Here is a 21230-nt window from a genome sequence, read left to right as displayed (position 1 = left end):
CCCTCACTGGTGAAATCAATTTTGCTCACCTTTGTCAAGGTGTTGACTTATTTTTTTCCACTGTATGCTATTCTGCTGTATAAATATGGCATTTTTTTCTTCCTTGCAATTCATATGCAGTTTATGGGAGATACTTTAAGCCATGTATATCTACATTCATCAAAACTGTCCCTAGATTTAACATCCTTTGATTATTCTAGCCTGAATCAGTCTTTATTTGGATGCAAAATTCCCTCCACAATTATGACCTGGGTGCGGTAGCTTCTCAAATGCTCTCCGGAGTTCTCACAGAGGTATCATTGTCCATGTGTTGTTAACTTGGTGTCTCTGTAGGGGAAGGACAGCCTGTAGCTTCCTAGTTTGCCATCTTGTTGACCCACATCTCTGCTTTTAAAGCACAGATTTTCTTAAAACCTAAAGCTCTGCAAGATTCCCCTCAAGCATTAAAAATTTCATCACCTCTCTACCCTGGATGCAGTAACTGCTTATTTCAGCATACTTCTTAAATCACTTTAAGTTGAGCAAGTCCCATTGAAAGTGGTTTGCTACCAAATGTTTCTGTTCTCAGTGGTAGAACTCAAGCTTTCTAAAATAGATTATTAATTTCCAGAGTGTTGTTTCTCATGATGGACTCAAAGCATAGTCTATTCACTAAATAAATAGTTCTCTATCTCCACATGTTATAAGCCTATGAGGTTAAATTGTTGCCCTCATGGATGCACGTCTGCTTTGTTCTCAGCAAATGTGCTCTCGATTTCATGACTTTAATGCAGTAATCTTGACTTTAGCCACAGCTCTCCTACTGTACCACAGTTATGTTCTAGTCAGTCAGTCAAGAAAAAGAGATGAGAATAATTTGAGACTTTTTGTGGCATTTATTAATCTGTTATTTGCATTCAGGTCTATGGATACTGCATATAATTTCACTGTAGCTCCTTAGCTTGTAAATACTTAATGAGAATCTAATGGATAGACGTAACTTTTTTTTTCCATCCTTAACTATGTGATTACCTCTCGATTCCAAGTTAAACAGTTGGACAAATTTTAGATTAACTAAGTACATACATTGTCAAGGCAGCAAAAATGAAGCTAAACATCCTTGCCCTTTGCTGGTTTATTATCATAGTCTACTGGGGGGTGGGGGGTGGGATCCAGCAATTGAATCTGTTGGCTAGTTGCTAACAGAAGAGATGGCTAAGTATCAATTACTGAAAAAATAAAGTCGTTCCTTTGGGGAGACTTTCTTTAGCACCCAGATGGATAATGTCGAACAGCTCTAATTACTTAACTCATTTAATTATTTGGGTGGTTATTTTGTTCAAATGATCTTTGAAGACCCATCAAGATAGTGTTGCTTAAAAATTAAGTGTTCTTCCAATTAAGTTCCCCATAAATGCTAGCCCCCAAATGGGGAAGTTATCATCTAAAACAGTGACATAGTAAATTCAGTGTAGAGATGATAGAAGATGATTGGACAGGGTAGCTGCCTAATCTTTTGGAGAGTGAGTTAGCTGGGGAGGAAAAATAGGAAGTCAATGGAAACGTGCAGGGAGAACTACAGACTGAGTGAACTACAGTGAACCCTGTATTATTTTCCTGGGAATCAGTATAAGTTGTTTTGAGCTGCAGCTCCCACTGAGATTCCTATCACCAAATAAGCTCTTTCCATGACCTGCCCTGTCAACATTAGCCAGTTCTTAACTCAGAGTGAAAAAATGGTTAGGTCTGCCTCCAGAAGTTTGTCTTGTTTGTTATTGGGTCAGAGGTTTGATATTGGTTCAAAACCACAACGATACATTGATTCTTAAACATAATTTTGTACTGAAATGAAAATAAAGTGTATCTGCCATCGTCAAAAAAATTGTGTTCTATAAAATCACATGATTGTTTTATGATAAAGAAATTTGGTGATTCCTTTTTTTTGGTAGATTATGTTAATTTACTGATAACACTATTTTTTAAATTATTTTTTCTTTTTCTTTTTTTTTAAATTTTTGGCCGCGCCAGGCAGCATGCAGGATCTTAGTTCCCCACCACGGATCGGACGCGTGCCCGTTATAATGGAAGCATGGTGTCTTCACCACTGGACCACCAGGGAAGTCCCTGGTAATTTCCTTTGAGTACTTACCTCATATGAATTCTGTCAGGTAGGCAAAATGATACTTATTATATTAGTGAGAGTTCTGGCAGTAAACAGCACACACATATAAGGTAACAGATGCTAAGTTAAACTTTTTAATTTTCATGGTAAAACATCAATTTTGTCACTTATAAATCTGGAAAACAAAGCATGTAATGATCCTTTCAATTAATAGCCAGGATACCTGGACTTCTACAGGGGTCTTAATTTTCATTTTTTGCTATGCTTTGACCATCAGAAACTTGACCGACACAACTGATATCCAAGAGTAATGGTCTAATGAAAATAAATAATTATCTATCAAGACAACTGACTATTGCCCCAGTAACATGTCAGATCAATAGAAATCTACTTTTCAAAGATAATTTGACATAATTATCTTTACAGAACTATGACCTAATATTATGCCCGTAGCCTTTATTGTGTCAGTATAAAAAATGACCATATACATAATGCCATTTCATTTTCTAGAAAATTGTCATCAAACACAACATTTATTATGCTATTTAATTTTATTTTTCTAAAAAATGGATCATGCTCAATACATTTTTATTACAGTTCAGTGCCAGGGCACGGTTCTCTGTCCTTGATGTGAGGACTGGTATGCTTTCTTTAATTAGGCAATAATTAAGTAGCAGTCTGTTGTATTTTATGATTCACTTCAACTTCCAAGAAACCCAAAGCTAATTTTACATTCAGTTGTGTGTTGTGAAATGATTTAGACTCTCCTTGTTTTGTCTTCCTTGTCCTTCCCTCCCCTTTCTTTCCCTTCCCTTCACTTCCCTTCCCTCCCCTTTCCTTCCCTTCCCTTCCCTTCTCTTCTTTCCTTGGCAGGAGGGCATACCTTTCTATCACTATCTTGGCTACTTTTCAAATACATGTACATTTTACTGTGAGCTCTCTCTTAAGTTGTTTGGAAGTATCTTAAATAATAAATTCAGCCACTGAGCCAGGTAACTTTTGTGGGAATTATATGGCTGTTTCAGGAGTCTCCAAGGCTCATTTACAGCAGGTCTGGAAGACAACATTGATTACATGCATGTGTCATTCAGGTTTTAAACCTTGAATAATCATCACTCACTTCACAAGCGTTAACTGAACACCATCTATGTGAAAGGCACACCCAGACCAGTAAGCAAGTCCTGATGAGTTTTTAATTTAGTGTGCCTTACATTGGTCTCTTCTATTCTCAGAGGTATTTTAATAATTTACACCTTACCTGGCATACATTTCCTTTTCAGATAAAGAGGTTTACTCACATTTCCAAGTGCACCTTTCCATCTCCCCCATGGTTTGCTGAAGTAGTTTTCACTCTTAGGACGGCTACCTCACCATCCTGTATGAGTCTACCCAAAACTTACCCATTTTTTAAACACCTAATCTAATTTCACTGCTTTTTTCTTTTCGAGATTTTTTTCTTCCAGTTTTATTGAGATATACCAGACATACAGCAGTATATAACTTTACGGTGTACAGCCTGTTGATTTGACTTACATACATCATGAGATGATGACCACAGTAAAGTTAGTGAACATGCATCATCTCATACAGACACAAAATAAAAGGAAAAACTATTTTCTCCTTGTGATGAGAACTCTTAGGAGTTACTCTCTTAACAGCTCTCATGTGTAACCTGCAGCAATGCTATTAATTCCATTCCTTTCTGAGACCTTTTCAGGCCCCGCTAGCCAGAGGTTACGCAGGTACTGTCATCTGTCGAGCCGTTAAAGAATTCAGTACTCTGGGATATGTTTTACTCTTTTCCCTGAACTGTTATTTAAATTATATACTTTAATTTTCACAGACTTTTGTCTGGTCTCTATCTAAATTTTTAGTTCTTTGAAAGGAGGGACCCTACCTTATCATGTTTTGGATCTGTCCATATTGCCTGAGTGGTTTCTCAATAAATACTTTTTAAAAAACTTAATAATCTGCTATACTTCTATAGATAATGTGTATTTTGTTTTTAAAAAATTCTTATTTGGTCATTTGGAAAAGTTAACGTCTACTACATTGATCATGAGAGCTTGAAATATTTTTTACATCTTTATATAATAAAAACTATTGTCTTTTTAAAATAGGAGGTTTAAAATATTTTAGCTTAAGAATCTGTTTAAAAAAATCCATATTTAGAAAAAAGAGATGATAAAAATACCTATGTGGACATAACTTGCATTTAGTACAAGTCTAATCTAACACTTTTCCTTCCTCTGTAAGAGGGGTTCATATTTAAGGAGTACTTGTTATGTGCCAGGTTCTGTGCTGGCCTCTTTGTGTCACTGACCCCTCATCATGACCTTTATAAGGGTGGCTTGGAATCTTAGACAGTTCTGTCATTGAGACCACAGGGCTTTCTTGACCATTTGCCTTGTGATATCCCTTGGTTAGGATGGTACAGGAAAGTTTGCTTTCCTATTTTTCTTAGGATAAATTATATAGATTTTTAACAAAAGAAGGAATGAAATAATGAAATATCTTGCAATCTTTATATCTTCCACTATGGTCATGAGGATTTTAGTTGGTTCTATTAGAAACTAGAGGGAGCCTGTCTCTCAGTTCCTCAAATTAGAAAGTAAAGTTTGTGGTTGGACTCCATCACTGTCAATCACCTCAGATAAAAAGAGGGTGTGGGCAGACCTGCCTCAGGGGAAGAAGCCACCAAGTCCTGTCTGTAGAAATTGATTGTAAGCAAACCTTTTTTTTTGTCTGCCTTCCTAAGGGGCAAGACATGGGGAACATGGCTCAATACGTAAAACATTTCAAGGGAGAAATCTTTAGCAGTCTTTCAAGGGAGAAATCTTTAGCAGTCGAGAGCTGAAAATCCACTGTGTTGAGGGCTTTTGTTTGTTACTTAATGTTATCTTGAATAGAAAATAAAAAGGACTTTGTTGAAGAAAAACCTCTGAATCTGTCTCTTAGAGCTTTTAACCTTTCACTCACTACCTTGTAAACAGTTTTAATTATTAACTTAGGGCTTGACAAGGAGAATGGACTCTCCCTGGACTTCGGCCCCAAATTCCTCTAAAACAGAGACCTAAAAACATATTCTTTTCACACATGAGAAACTTGGTGTTCAGGAAAAGTAAATTCCTTCCTTAAAGTCCAAGGTTAGGAAATGACAGTTGTGTGTGTATATTTCTACTGAGTTTCTAGTAGAGTCTATTCCTTTAGATATTCAAAAAGCTTAGCGTTCATATAAACCTTAGAATTGTTATATAACCCATGCACTCTTTCACTTACGATTTATCAGGTTGTATGGAAGAGCACAAACAGAAGACTAAAGAATTAAAACGTGTGTTCCTGAAAATCGAAGCCAGTGCTTGTTTATTTTTTACCTTTTATAAGTATTATAAAATTGTAGAGGATCTAGTACACATGTAACTACATCCTTATTAATTATCACGGTGGGATTGAAAGTGGGGAAATAAAGACTTAAGGTTTTTTTTTTTTTCTACGAAGAAAGCTTGCACATTACCTGCTGTATTTACCTGCCTGGTTAAATGCACCTGAAAATGAGCATCTGAAAAAGGCAAACAGTAATGATCCCTGAAATTGCCCTCTACAGTGCTATGGACCCATTTCTCTACTATTAGGAAAACCACGACTCGGCAGGAAGGCATCCCACGTGTCGGGAACACTTGGAGAATTGAACTTCGCCATTAGCTTGAATTAATTTCAATAAAACCAGGGATAGGTGGACCATAAAGTAGAGCATCAAGAGACCAAGTAGCTTGAACATCTGCCTGCTTCACTCAAAATGCCAGCAAGTGCGTGGTTTCTTTATCTTAGAGGAATGAGTGGAAGGAAAATTGCGCTACGGTTGGAAAGCATGTAGGGAAAATGGAAGCATTTTAAGTATTTCCTGGGCTAAAAGTTAAAAACACACATATTATGGAATCTCACTTGGCTAAATGTCAACGATACACGATAGCTAGAATTTAGTTAGTGCAAAACTATTTAAAGAAAGAAGCAATTTACCAATAATGTGGGGAAAAATAAATGGGCAGGAGAGAGTTTATGATTCAGGAAAGGTTACATGTGTACTTGTAAACCATAAATTCTAACAGGAAAGACAAGTATAATGGAAGAGAAGAGCAAATAAATAAGATTTGAGTGTAAGAGAAAAGAAATTGAACAAATTGTCCATCTCACAAAATAACTGTAAATCAGAATTCTTCTAAAATAGAACATTTTAATGACTATTCTGGATTGCAAAATACTCTACCCTAGTTTCACCTGTTATGATTTCTTTTTAAATTAAGGTCAATAGTCCCCGTGAAATATACACCCAGATGTTGTTTGCAGACAATCCTCCTGCATCTTCAGTTTAATTTTAAAGATGGTTTAGGGCCCTTGGGCGTTTAAAAGCACACATCCGAGCTAGTTCCAATGTGAACATTGTGGATTTCTGCACTTGTGGAGCTAGGCTCAGATATTTTGAATCACTTTTGGTGGCCGTGACCCTAGAAGCCAATGGATTCAAATGGTTTGTTGATAATTTACTTAACCACCGGGGAATTCCTCAGTGGAATTCCAATGGAGTTTGGGGTGGGGCCTTAGTGAAAAGAAGGTACTCAACCAGGAATTATCCTTCTCTTGTCTTTAAATGGATTTTTCTTTCTGTCAGCTGTAGGTGAATGTTTTAGGGGACTTGAAAGATAACATTTCCCCCATTAGTCAGACATCTAATAGCAAGGGACAGATTAAATCAGATCTCACTGCTTAAATTATAATGCTGGGACAGAGAATGTCCCCTGGCCATCCTCTTCGTAAGAGAGTGAGTACTCTGTCTTGCTCTCCTCCTTCCCCCTCATCACCTGCTGGTGACGTCTGTTGGCCAAACTCCGCTGCAATCTACTGGAGAAGGTGTTAGAGTACGGGGCAGGGAGTGTGGGTGTGGGGAAGGGCGGGCAGATGGAAAACAGCTGGCATACTTGATGTTGCTGTTTTACACATAATGAAATCGAGGCTCAGAGACTTCACTGACGCAGCAGAAACTGAATTGCTAGTCACTAGGAGCAACAGGACTTAACTTCAAGTTTTCTGACTCACACTTACAATCTTCACAGGCTTCCTATTTTCTCAGCGTGGAATTACAATTCTTTATCGTATTTTCCAAGGCTCTGCACGATCTGGCTTCTGCTTGCCTTTCCAAACCCATCTTATAATACCGACTCCTATTCCAGGAACACCGACTGCCTTTCTCTCCCTCAAACGTGTGGCATCATTTTCCTGTTTCCAGGTTTAACCGCTGCCCAGAGAGCCCGCCCCTCTGTCTGTGACACGTGGATGAGTCTCACTGGCTGACAGCTCAGATGTCACTACTCAGAGAGGCCTTTCCTGACCATCCCCGCTTGAGTGTACTCTCCCAATGACTGTCTGTCTCCTCGCCCTCTTGCTTTCCTTCATGGCACTCACTCATTCTGTGCTTTTGCTCATTGACTGGTGGGCATGTTCTGTGCTTGCCGCCTCCTACTAGCATGTCACCTCTACGGAGACAAGGCACCTGTCTTTCTTGTTTAGGCAGTCTTCCCAGCACGTGTTCTGGAACTGGTAAACAATCTTAATGAACTGGTGCCAAGCGTTACTGCCAAGGGAGGAGAAAAGAACAGAGAACGCTAATGTGAGGCAGATGTCCTTCACCATCCCTGCGCCATGGCTTCATCGGGCTTGCCAATCCACTGCAGTTTAGTTTCTCGTCATTCAGAGCTTATAAGCATGAGTTTGGGTGCTTCTTGGGGGTGGGGCTCATTTACAATAAAGACGATCATAAAGACGAAACTAGGCAGGTATGACAGCTGTATGTCGGGTTCCATGTGCAGCCAAACTAATTTCCTAAGACTTAGGTTTCTTGGAATGGGGAAGGAGAAGAGGCAGAAGGGAAAAAGATGACATGGAAGTTAGGGATTTGTAAGTTTAAGGATGTTGGTGTTGGATTTCTTGGTAATTTACACACCAGTTTATAACTACAGTAAAAGTGAATTGAACCCCAGGCATTTCTTCTGCATTCTAGGTGACCATAATTTGCTCAACTGAGTAGAAATTATGACTGCATGTCACAGACAGCTACTGGTTATGGTGCAATAAGGATCAAGCTCTCTGGGAATAAGGAAAATGCAGCTATTGACAAGACGCAGGAGCTCACTGCTGCCTGGTTTCAGGGCCTGGTTGATATCTGTTCTCTGTTTTTGTTTTTTAAATTAAATTTTAGTACTGTAGCTACTATGTTGGAAAACTGCAAAGTCAATGGGTCAATGGAGATAAAGAAAACGGATCTTTTGAGACTTAAAGTTTAATTCTGTCATTTCTGATTAAGCTCCTTCTTCATTATTTTGACTTCACAACAAATATAGTTCATAGTTCTTAAAATCAACTTTACTATAAAAATTACTCTAGAAAAATAACTTTCAATTGAGAATCTAAAACTCTATAGTCCCCTCCCCCACATAATATCAATACTTTTTTCCCAGTCAAAACAACTGTTTTTATGATATGATTTTCTATAACTTTTTAATAAAGGAATTAAGCTCTTATTTTATAGCATAGCAGGGTATATCTTTGGTCAGTTTTTGTTGAGAATACTATGAGAGTGACATAACTTTTCTGGCACCTTTTATCAAACTTTCTAGACTCTCTTCTTATAAAATAATTTCATTACTGTATCTCTGCTATCTCTCTGTATAATCTATTTATATACATACTAATATATATTTGTATATATGCATACACCCAAACAAACTTTAGGTTAATCCCCTGGGCTTTCATCATTTGAGATTTTAAGATGCAGAAATCTGGCTTGCCCTATTGTTACGATCACTAGCCCTTATGTTTTTTTTTTTTCTTTTTGCCTATTGTAATGTTTATTAGCTGAAAACTTTCCTTTCTTAAAATTATTGCACTTGAAATAACACTATCACTAGATTTTTTATTAGTTATCTATTTTATACATATTAATGTATACATGTCAATCTCAATCTCCCAATTTATCCCACCCCCCGATCCCCCCTACTTTCCCCCCTTGGTGTCCATATGCTTGTTCTCTATATCTGCATCTCTATTCCTGCCTTGCAAACTGGTTCATCTGTACTATTTTTCTAGATTCCACATATATGGAATATTTGATTTTCTCTTTCTGACTCAACTTTACTCTGTATGACAGTCTCTAAGTCCATCCACGTCTCTACAAATAACCCAATTTCGTTCCTTTTTATGGCTGAGTAATATTCCATTGTATATATGTACCACATCTTCTTTATCCATTTAGGTTGCTTCCATGACGTGGCTATTGTAAATAGTCACTAGCCCTTATGTTAACTTGTCCTATTATTTCCTTCAGTTTCTAATAGCTATTCCTTTGGGAGTAATACAAGTGCACCATCTTGGTAAAGTACTTTGCTGTTCACTAACGTCAAGAACTGCTCCTTGAAAATGATCACAGTTTGTTTTTACCCTTTGAGAACTACTAAATAAAATGTACAGCAGACACATTCACTCAGCACTGTATGACAAGTGTTAGAGATTCTACACCAATGGACAGGAACAGGCGTGGGCACCACCCTCAGTTATGTGAAAAAGGGTCAGGGAAGTCGTTCCTATAAAAGAAAGGCTTGAGTCGAAATTTGAAGGATGAAGGTGTGTTAGCTGGATTCTGAGGAGAAGATGAGAGCATTTCAGGCAGAGGGAAGAGTGAGTATAAACTTCTTATTCCAGGAAAGAGTGTAGCCTATTCCAGGAGCTGTTCAGCGGCCATGGCTCACGGGCCCAGCCGCTCCGTGGCATGTGGGATCTTCCCGGACCGGGGCACGAACCCATGTCCCCTGCATCAGCGGGCAGACTCTCAACCACTGTGCCACCAGGGAAGCCCAAGAAGGGCCATTTTTGAAGAGCGGGATCTGCCTCTAATGTCATCATGAAAGAGACAGATTCCCATAGCCAGACATTATCTCATAGCCACAACTTCTGACACAATTAAACATTTCTTTCGCTAAATCATTAGTATTCTGACCCTCAAATGTCTCCCATTTATCAACACCTTTGACTTTTGGAGGAAAGTTAAGCACACATAGAATCTCAGAGAATATAGGATTAAAAATGTTTGCATTAATGTATTTGATAAAATGATCAGAGGAAGATTAAATTACAAAATGTATGATGTGATATTACAATAAAGCGCCCAAATTATCCCAAGGTGTATATAACACAATTGGTGATGGGCTCCCTTACTTCTTCTACCCCAGCCCCTGCTGCTAAACATGGGTGCAGAGGCTAAGGCTTTCTCTTCTGGGTGGGGTGTGAGGTGAGATAGAGAAATAGTGGATGATCCAGTCTCTGGATTCCAGGAGCCTGCAGAGGGATCCCCATGTCCTCATGTTTTTCTGGCTCAATTTTCCAGATTCTTCAACTGCAAGTTTCCTGAATTCCATGCCACACTGTCCTAGACTCCCAGCCAGCCCCGAGATGGGGGGGTGGGAGTGGGGATGGGGAGGTAAGGAGATAGGGGCAAACTGAAGCAGGACTGTGTGGATCCGTGGCTGGAGCCTTACTGACACATTGGCCAGCTGCAGCCAGGCCATCCCATTAGCCTCACAGCAGCACAACTGTGTCTGTCACACTGAATTTTTAGGACTCTGAGCATGGCGTTATGGAGGTCTTCTTTCACACCCATTTTGCTGTGATATTTAGAACTACACCAGATAAGACAAAGTGAAGCATAAGTGTTGATTTATGTAGGATGCATAACTTGAGGCATTGAGCAGCCCGTGCTTTCCTGATTTTCCCCAAAGCCACCCTTTCCAGTGCCCTACTTCATCCTTGTGTCTGTGGGCATTTTTGCTCTTGCCCTAGGGGTTCTCAGAGCTTTAGCAGAGGATGCAGGTGTGATGGGGCAGATTTAAAGGTGGCTGCATTCCACTAAGCCTCCCACCCACCTTGCCTATAAAGAGAGGCTGTCAGGGAAGTTACATGAGGAGGTAAATCGTGCAGTGCCACAGGGAATTCTTGCTTGGGGATGACGCGCAGTACAGAGCCACATTCCTTCTCCAGTCCCCGAAGATGAGTTTGTGCTATTGGCTGCAAGGAGGACAGTGGAGGAATGACTTTGGTCCAGCTCTACTTGGGAAGGAGACAACAGGACTGCCATGCTCCATCCACGCCCTCCCACCCTGCAGTGTGTGTGATGTGGAGGGAATCCTGAAGGTCTGAGGCAAGGTGGGTACTAAACGGGGGAGCGGGCAGGCCTAGAAGCACACTTACACCAGCTGCAGCCCATGTGGGGAGCACTCAGGAGACCGCGGGCTCCCTCAAGGCCGTTGCATGATTTGCCCAGTGGTAAGGGTATCATCAGTCATAGGGTACGGGGAGGTATATAAGCTAACGAGACCTAGAAAACTCAGGGCTCCTTATTGTTCCACCGGACATGGGGCCATTTCATCCCTCAAATTTCTCTTCTTTTGCACTGGAGCTGATGTATCTCCCTTGTGATATTCCCAAAGGCCTTAGTCAAATGGAAGGTACAGAGGGAGAAGCTGAAAGATGGAGCCTCATTCTTGAATTATGAATCTAAATTCACTTGATTAGATTGCATTTAGCACAAGAGATCCAGAACATCTAGACTAAACAGACAGGGGCATTTGAGTTAGTAAATTAAAGCAATTCTAAACATAAAGCTGTATTTTTGTAGTACTAAATTTTAGTACTATCCTATTTGTGAAATATGATGTCAAATATACAGGGGGAATGAAGAGAGCGGGCTCTTTCATTATTACACAGATTTCATCTCACTTTCCCAAAAGGAAACTGCCTCACTTAAATCTGTGGACAGCATGAGCTGAGCCTCACCTTGCTCACAGTAGACTCCAGTGGTTCCTAGTGGACAGTGACAGGTGTATCCATGAGGCAATGAGACACAAGTTGCTCCTTTGCTGCAGTGGTGTGGAGGGTCATGCTCAGGGTCGCAGGTGGAAACTGTCTCCGTGCAAAAGGCTCCTTTCCATCCACTAGGACAGTTACAGCTGTAGGATAAGAAAGAAGGCAGCATGATTTGAGCACCTGTTGGGTATACACTCATGTATCCTCCTGATGTTAACTTGGCAGTTTTGCCTGAGGCTCCAAGACAGAAAAGATGTTGTATATGAAAGCCAATTGTGATTTAAACTACCAAGGTTCACATTGTCAAAGGAAAGAGCTAATAACTTGTTATGGGATTACTGGACTCCATATTAAGGATTTTAAAAGGTTCAGCCCGTGGAAATTGAAAGAAAATTTGATGAGAATCATTTCTTTGGACAAAACAGCGTTATAACTCCCTCTCCTCAACCTACCCCACCACCCAGGGGGAAAGCTGTGGATGGAGTGGTCTCCTAACCTAAGCCTAGAAAAAAGAAGTCCAGCTTCTATATGTTCCCTGATACTGGGGGATGCACAAGCCCAGCTCCAGGGGCTGCAGAAGGAGCCTCAAACCCTTCCAGTGGTGAGGCCAATGGTAGTGAACCAGGCGGGGGGCTGTGGCACTCTGAGTTAGGATCAGCTTGGGGACATATAAAAGAGACCTTGCCCAGAGGGTATCCTGGTATCTGAAGGAACCGTGGCAGTAAGAGGCAGTCAGTTTATGGCTGGAGCAGAATCTGAGGGGTAAAGGGCAGTACCCATTCTGAAGAGAGACTTTGTCTTGGTTTAGAGAATGATATTGGGAGGAGCCTGGTAGGGGAGTCTCTGATGGACTCAGCAAAGGTAGAGTTGACAGATAAAATGCAGGGCACCTACTTAAGTGTAAATGTCAGATAAACAATAAATAATTTTTTAGTATAAGTATGTTCCATTCAATTATTTGAATTTCAGCTAAGCAATATTTGAGATAAACAGAAAAATTACTTGTTTTTTGTCTGGAATTCAGATTTATCTGGGTGCCCTGTACTTTTCTCCCTAAATCTGGCAACAATACCGTTAGGGCACATGAGGGAAATGGTTAGCTTGAAATCCCTGCCTGGCACAGAGGACACTAAACCATCAGGTAAACAGTGTGAGTCAAGGGGGCCATTCGAGGATGGTGTGGGTGCAGAGTCAGAAACCACTGGCCCAGGGAAAGACAGCAGCAGGAGATCACACCTCCTCCTGAGACCTTTCATTCATGTGATGAGCTCTGGCTCGGTTTAGGGTAATAGCCTTGAAGAGTAAAGTGTTATTAGTATTTTGATGTGGACCATTTGAATTAATGATTGAGAGTGTATTTTTAAATTAAAGAGTTTATTAGTCAAGAGAAACAGAAAGTTCAATAGACCTCCCCATGTTTTAATTCAGGACCAAGAAAAGGATGACTCTATAAAATATGGCATGGGTATTTTGATAGGGATTGCATTAAATTTGTAAGTTGCTTTGGGTGGTATGGCCATTTTAACAATATTAATTCTTCTAATCCAAGAGCATGGATATCTTTCCATTTCTTTGTATCATCTTCAATTTCCTTTTTCAGTGTTTTACTGGACATTGGGCTGTTTCACCCCTCAAATTTCTTTTCTTTTGCACTGGAGCTGATGTATCTCCCTTGTGATATTCCCAAAGGTCTTAATCAAGTGGAAGGTACAGAGGGGGAAGCTTAAAGACGGAGCCTCATTCTTGAATTTCAGAGTTTTCAGAGTATGGGTCTTTCACTTCCTTGGTTAAGTTTATTCCTAGGTATTTTATTCATTTTGATGCAATTTTAAATGGGATTGTATTCTTACTTTCTCTTTCTGATAGTTCATTTTTAGTGTATCAAAATAATCATGACATATTTCAAAGAACTAAAGCAAATATTCCTAAAATTCATATGGGAAAACAAAAGACTCCAAGTTGCCAAAGCAATCTTGAGAAAAAAGAACAAAGCTGGAGGGATCATCTCCCAGACTTCAGACTATACTACAAAGCTACAGTAATCAAAACAGCATGGTGCTGGCACAAAAACAGACACATAGCTCAATGGAAGAGAATAGAGAGCCCAGAAATAAACCTATGCACCTGTGGTCAATTAATCTATGACAAACAAGGCGAGAATACATAATGGAGAAAAGACAGTCTCTCCAACAAGTGATGCTGGGAAAACTGGACAGGTACATGTAAAAGAATGAAATTAGAACATTTCCTCAGACCATATAAAAAAATAAACTTAAAATGGATCAAAGACCTAAATATAAGACCTGAAACCATAAAACTCATAGAAGAGAATGTAAGCATAACACTCTTTGACATAAATCATAGCAATCTTTTCTTTGGCTATATCTCCTAAGGTAAAAGAAATTAGAGCAAAAGTAAACAAATGGGACCTAATTAAGTGAAAAGCTTTTGCATAGCAAAGTAAACAATAGACAAAAATGAAAAGACAACCTATAGAATGGGACAAAATATTTGCAAATGTTATTACCAATAAGGGGTTAATACCCAAAATATATAAATAGCTCATACAACTCAATATCAATAAAAACCCAACCCAATCAAAAAATGGCAGAAGACGGGGCTTCCCTTGTGGAGCAGTGGTTGAGAGTCCGCCTGCTGATTCAGGGGACACGGGTTTGTGCTCCGGCCCGGGAGGATCCCACATGCCATGGAGCGGCTGGGCCCGTGAGCCATGGTCACTGAGCCTGCACGTCCAGAGCCTGTGCTCCGCAACGGGAGAGGCCGCAGCAGTGAGAGGCCCATGTACCACAAAAAAACCAAAAAAAACAAAAACAAAACAAAACAAAGAAGTGGCAGAAGACCTAAACAGACATTTTTCTAAAGAAGACATACAAATGGCTAACAGGCACATGAAAATATGCTCAACGTCATTAATTATTAGAGAAATACAAATCAAAACCACAATGAGTTATCACATCACACCTGTCAGAATAGCTATTAGCAAGAAGACAGCAAATAACAAGTGTTGGCAAGGATGTGGAGAAAAGGGAGCCCTTGTGCACTGTTGGTGAGAATGTAAATAGTGCAGCCCCTATAGAAAACAGTATGGAGTTTCTTCCAAAAACTAAAAATAGAACTATTATATGATCCAGCAATTCCACTGCTGAGTATATATATCTGGAAAAAACAAAAAGACTAATTTGAAAAGATACATGCACCCCAATGTTTATAGCAGCACCATTTACAACAGCCAAGGTATGGAGGAAGCAACCCAAGTGCCCATCAACAGATGAACCATAGATTTTTCCTTTTACATTTAAGTCTTAATACTTCTGAAATTATTTTTTTGTGTGTTTGATATGGGGTAAAGATTCAATTACAGTTTTCCACATGGATAACCAATAGTCCTAACACTCTTTATTGACTTGTTCATCCTTTTTCACTAATGAGCCCTGTCCATTTATGTAAGGTCCTGTGCCTCTCCATCCTGTTCCATTAGTCTGTTGGTCTGATCTTGTGTCTTAATTTCTCCCACTTTATAATAGGTCTTGATACCTAGGATGGCAAATTCTGCTACCCTTGTTCAGGGTTGTTTTGGCTATTCTTAGCCCTTTGCTCTTTCACATATTTTCCCATCAACTAGTCCCAAGTTCAAGGTAGGCAAATTTTCTTGCTTTCTTCTTGTTGTAAAATGGGCTTTCTTTCTTTTTTTTTTTTACATTGAGGGTGTACCTCTTAGGGGCCCCAGGCCTGTGAGCAGTCTCCTTAAAATTCCCCACTTGTGGCAGTCCTTCACTTTTAGGGCTGGTCCACTGTAACCTGTGCAGCCCTCAAAGGTAAATTCACACAGCCCCAAGGTTTTGACAGGAACTCGCAGCAAACGTCAACGTTGACACCTGTTTTCTAGACTCCTGCTTTCATTTCATATTGTTTTTACTTCAGGTAACAGTGTACTGAAAATATACATTTTATATTTTATTCAGATTTGAATATTTTCATTTGGAAATATCATTCAGTATATATAATCTCCCATACTTTCACAAACAGAACTCCCTATCAATAAATTTTTTCAAAAAGAAATAAAACATAATATTTAGAAACATCTTTCTATATTTATTAACTTCTACAACTTCATATTTAATGGTTTAATATTATTTCATTGAATTGATGAAATATACTTTATTCTCACAGTCACTTGTGAGATATTAGTTTAGATATTATGTTTTTAAGTTTTCACTTTCTACAAACAACACTGTGATAAAACTCTTGTAGCTAAATCTTTCTGCATATCTATGATAATTTTCTCAAGATAAATTCAAATATTATCATGACTTCTAGGCTTTGGATACGTATTCCAACCTGCCCTCCATAATAATTTTATCAATTTACATTACTATCATCAGCTTATGAGGATGCCCCTGAAATAACAGGTTTGTATGTAATTGAAAATATGGAACACTTTCACAGGCTTATTGTTTTTTACTGACCCAATAATCATTATTTCATTTCATTTTATTAAAATAAAAATGTTTTAGTGTCTGCCTAATTTTTATTTATTTATAAATAAATTTCACAAATTTTCACATATTTATCAAGAACATATTCATTTTGGGCAAAAGACCTTAATAGACTTTTCTCCAAAGAAGACATACAGATGGCCAATAGGCACATGAAAAGATGCTCAACATCACTAATTATCAGAGAAATGCAAATCAAAACTACAATGTGGTATCACCTCACACCAGTCAGAATGGCCATCATTAAAAAGTCCACAAACAATAAGTGCTGGAGAGGGTGTGGAGAAAAGGGAACCCTCCTATACTGTTGGTGGGAGTGTAAATTGGTACAACTATAGATGGAGGTTCCTCAAAAAACAAAAAATAGAACTATCATGTGGTCCAGCAATCCCACTCTTGGGCATATACCCAGATGAAACTATAATTTGAAAAGATATATGCACCCCTATGTTCATAGCAGCGCTATTTACAATAGCCAAGACAGGGAAACAACCTAAATGTCCACCAACAGATGAATGGATAAAGAAGAAATGGTATATATACACAATGGAATATCGCTCAGCCATAAAAAAGAGTGAAATAATGCCATTTGCAGCAACACGGATAGACCTAGAGATTATCTTACTAACTGAAGTAAGTCAGAAAGAGAAAGACAAATACCATATGATATTTATATGTGGAATCTAAAATATGTCATAAATGAACTTATCTACAAAACAGAAACAGACTCACAGGCATAGAGAATAGACTTGTAGCTGTCAAGGGGTAGCGGGTGTGGGGAAAGGATGGATTGGGAGTTTGGGATTCAAAGACGCAAACTGGTATACATAGAATGGATAAACAACAAGGTCCTACTGTATAGCACAGGGAAATATATTCAGTATCCTATAATAAACCATAATGGAAAAGAATATGAAAAAGAATCTATACATATATGTATATAACTGAATCACTTTGCTGTACACCAGAAACTAAAACAATATTGTAAATCAAGTATACATCAACAAAATAAAGAAAATATTCATTACAAATTCCTATATTTTCCTTTATTATTTGGTAGTCTAATCAAATTTGTTTCACCAAAATTTATTTCTCTCTCTCTATATATACACATACATACATATCTATTTAGTATCTACTATGCGCATAGCACTCTGCCAGGTCATACGGATGGCAGGTGTGTCAGGTGAGGGCAATGCTCAGGGAAAGCACTGCTGGGCCACCTACACTGAGGGACCAAGTGAACGGCACAGAGAGGTGCTCCTGGGACCCTGAGACCAGCATGGGGAAGAGCTCGTGGGAAGAGAACATAATTAACAACACAGCACCAACACACTGTTAGACTTTGGTTTTAGGAGGAATTTAAAACAAAAATTCTCAACAGTTTGGAACTTAGAGGTGGAGGCATAAGGCACATACATAAAAAGGTAAAAAATAAACAGAAGTCTCTGAGGGATGTTGCCATTTCATTAAATAATGTGTTTAGATGGGTCATGATGAAAGAAAATTTATATGCTTATTGCATTTGAGTTAATAGTTGTGCAAAAAAAATTGAAAAAGTTGTATGAGGTTCTCCAAAATGGAGAAAAACAAAATACAGAATTAACCTCTTATAGAATTACATAATGATTTTGATTATTGTTTGAAGATCACAAATAGCGTAAAATATGTAAAGGTCTTTTATATGAAAGTAGATTGTCTTACCAATTTCATAAAAGAAACCTCTCTAATGTCATTACCTTTGAAATTGATGATTGTATCATCTAGTGGTTCATTTTTATCTACTTGAAAAAAGAAAATTAAGAACAAAATTAGTCTCACTGCCTTAGAGACAGACATGGCAATGGTAAAATATTTATTTTACTATTAAGTAGATCTTAAATCACATTAGATATAATATAATACGGATGCTATAAACTTACTTGAAAATAATCTTTTCTAAACCTTGAAATTAATTCTTTAACATCTGTTCCTTTAATCACAGGTTTACTACTCTTCCCTGAGGAAGGTTGGTTTTGGAGAGGTATGTGTGTGAGGCATTCACATAGTGGGAAAAGCAGAAAAAAACAAAGAGAGGTAGATGTTCATTCATTAAAGAATATTTCCTGTTATCATTTTTTACATGCTATGTGTCTGACACTGTACTGAGCAACGAGCCTTCCACAACACATAAGCCCCCATTCTTGACCTCATGGACTTGCTCTTTGAGAGGGGATCACATTAGTAAGCAGACAATTTTAATACAATGTGACAACGGATAAAATGAATACTCTTGGAGCCCACTGGAAGGACACCTAAGCAACCTTAATGGGTTCAGGGAAGGCTGCTGAAGTGAGATTTGCCAACAAGAATGAGAGCATTGAGGGGAAGGGGCAGGAGAAGAGTAGGCTGGAGAAGGAAACTGTAGATAGCGGGCTGAGAGGGTTCAAGTGACACAGAGATGTGCAGGGAGTGACATGAACGATGAGCTATATTGAAGAATATTGACCTGGTATGTATAGGATGACCCCATAAATGCTCTAGTGATGTAGGTTGGTGGGATCTTACTGAGCTTTGACACTGTACAGTTTGCTTTGTGGGCCGTCAGACTCTGTAACCATAACTCAGTTCTTCCAACTGTTGAAAGCCTCTGCAGAAAATCCACAAATGAATGGATGTGGCCATATCCCAATTTTATTCACAAAAACGGGTGCTGGACAAGATTTGGCCTGTAGGCCATGGCGTGCTGACCTTACACTAGATCAGTAATTCCATGGGAGTAGAGGTCAGGGCTCTTTGCTCTCTGTTGCAGGCCCAGGACCTAAAGCAGTTCCTGGCATATTGGAATTTTTCATTGAACATCCTGGGAATAAATAAGTGAATGACTGAGTCATGACTGGTTTAGGGAGATAGCTGGATGCAGAGTCGCCTGGGCAGGGAAATGGCTCTGAGGATGGAAAGGTTGACGGGGGTGTGAGAAGCACTTGGTATGTGTGTTGGTACCTAGACGAAAGGTTCTAGCAACAGAAAACGTTTCCAGAGCTCACCTGTGCCAGGCACCCTGCTAAGCACGTCAAGTATGTTGGCTCATTCAGTCCACCTGACAGCCCTCCTAGGGGACTCCTGTCCTCAGCCTTATATTATGGGGCAGAGACTTGAGGATCAGATCAGTAAGCAAATTACATGGCTGGTGATGGGAGAGGGCATCCACCACAACTGCCACTCTTTGTCTCTTAATCTCATGGAAGTCTTTGGGGTTTCAGGATTAAATGACTGAAAGAATATGGTGCCATTATTGGGAATAGGGACATTCGGAGAAGAATATAGCTTAGTAGGAAAATATAAAAATCTACTTTTAGTTATACTGAGTTGGAGGTGAGAGCAGGTGATAACAGGCCTTTTTTCTCCCTTTAAGTACCTAATGAACTGGCTCTTGAACTTGTTGAATATTGAGAATGTAAGACAGATTTGTGAGTTAAGCAGAATAGCAGTCAAAGGGCTAAAGCATCCACTAGATAGTAGCTAAGAATATTAAAAAAAACCCTGAGGAATCATTGATATTATACATAGAACTGTTTTCTTATCTCAGGTCCAATCCCCAAATGTTTTCTATCCTCAATTCTTAATACATAAAGAACAATTTGCAGGTTCTTCTACCTCTAAACATGGAGAGGTGACAATGCAGAAGAAAATGTTAGTCATATTCAACATGAAGAATTTAACTTTCTTGTAATTAGACCATTCTAAGACTTCTGAAGTTTAGGATAAACATTGATGTATAAAAATTAATTGGAAATGAGATGATAGAAGGTTTAATATTTTTTGTTTTAGTATCATTTAAGCATGATTTACTTGCTTACTAATTTTTCACCACAGAATGAGCGCCGTGCCCCACTCTATTTTATACCAGGGTGAATACAAAACAGAAAACATAGTATTGCCCCTAAGGACTTTATGATAATTTATTTATAACAATGCATTTATATAATATATATGTGATACATGTAAAATATACTGTTCGAAGTTTATTTGGGCCTCACCTTTGTGCCAGGCACCATTTTAAGTTCTTTATATGCAGTAACTCATTTCATTCTCGTATTTATTCAATGAGATAAATGTAATTATTAGTCCTCAGTGTGTGGTTGAGAAAGAGACTTAGAAAAGTATAACCCCTGGTTACTCTATTTTTTCAGTTTACCCATCATACAGATTCTGGTTGCTTTGGATAAGAGAAAGTCTTTTATACATATTGAGCCTAATGAGGGCAGAGTTTTAGAATTCTCATTATGAGGTGAGAGCAGAAAGAAAAAGTTCTTGGAGAAAATTCACCTTGAGCTAGAGCTGTAAGAAATTTATGGCTACAGATTTGTGAGTTCTCTATGCATACGGAAAATCACAGATACAGCACTTAAAATGAAATCTATGTGGTGTGATAATAAAGCCATATGAATAATGGAATAAAAGCATGTTGCTTAGCAATGCAGGAGCATATGGCCTGAAGGATTCCACTGCTGCACATATGACATATTTCTCCATGATTTAAAGGAAAAGAGAAACATAGCTGGATCTCCTCCTCCTTAGACCATTTGTTGTGTTGGATGGCTTCATTAATGTCACTTTGCTTTCCTATATAACTTATTTTCATCTGAATAATAAGTTGGGAGAATAAGGTACGTGTGATATGACGGATATCATTTTATCTGCTAAAATTTATTGGATATCAAAAT

At 38.7% G+C, this 21230-nt stretch overlaps 1 protein-coding gene across 1 annotated transcript in view; it reads right to left on the bottom strand.

Moving 5' to 3' along the window:
• Positions 1-21230, bottom strand: part of EYS (EGF-like photoreceptor maintenance factor) — a 1631219-nt gene that overhangs the window by 30160 nt on the left and 1579829 nt on the right. The window contains 1 exon segment of the mRNA XM_024761621.1: positions 11978-12150. Within this exon segment, the coding sequence (XP_024617389.1) occupies positions 11978-12150 (173 nt within the window).

The sequence above is a fragment of the Neophocaena asiaeorientalis genome, unplaced genomic scaffold (assembly GCF_003031525.2).
Source record: "Neophocaena asiaeorientalis asiaeorientalis breed wild unplaced genomic scaffold, Neophocaena_asiaeorientalis_V1.1 scaffold169, whole genome shotgun sequence".
NCBI classification, from domain to species: Eukaryota; Metazoa; Chordata; class Mammalia; order Artiodactyla; family Phocoenidae; genus Neophocaena; species Neophocaena asiaeorientalis.
This window is presented reverse-complemented; position numbering and strand designations above follow the sequence as displayed.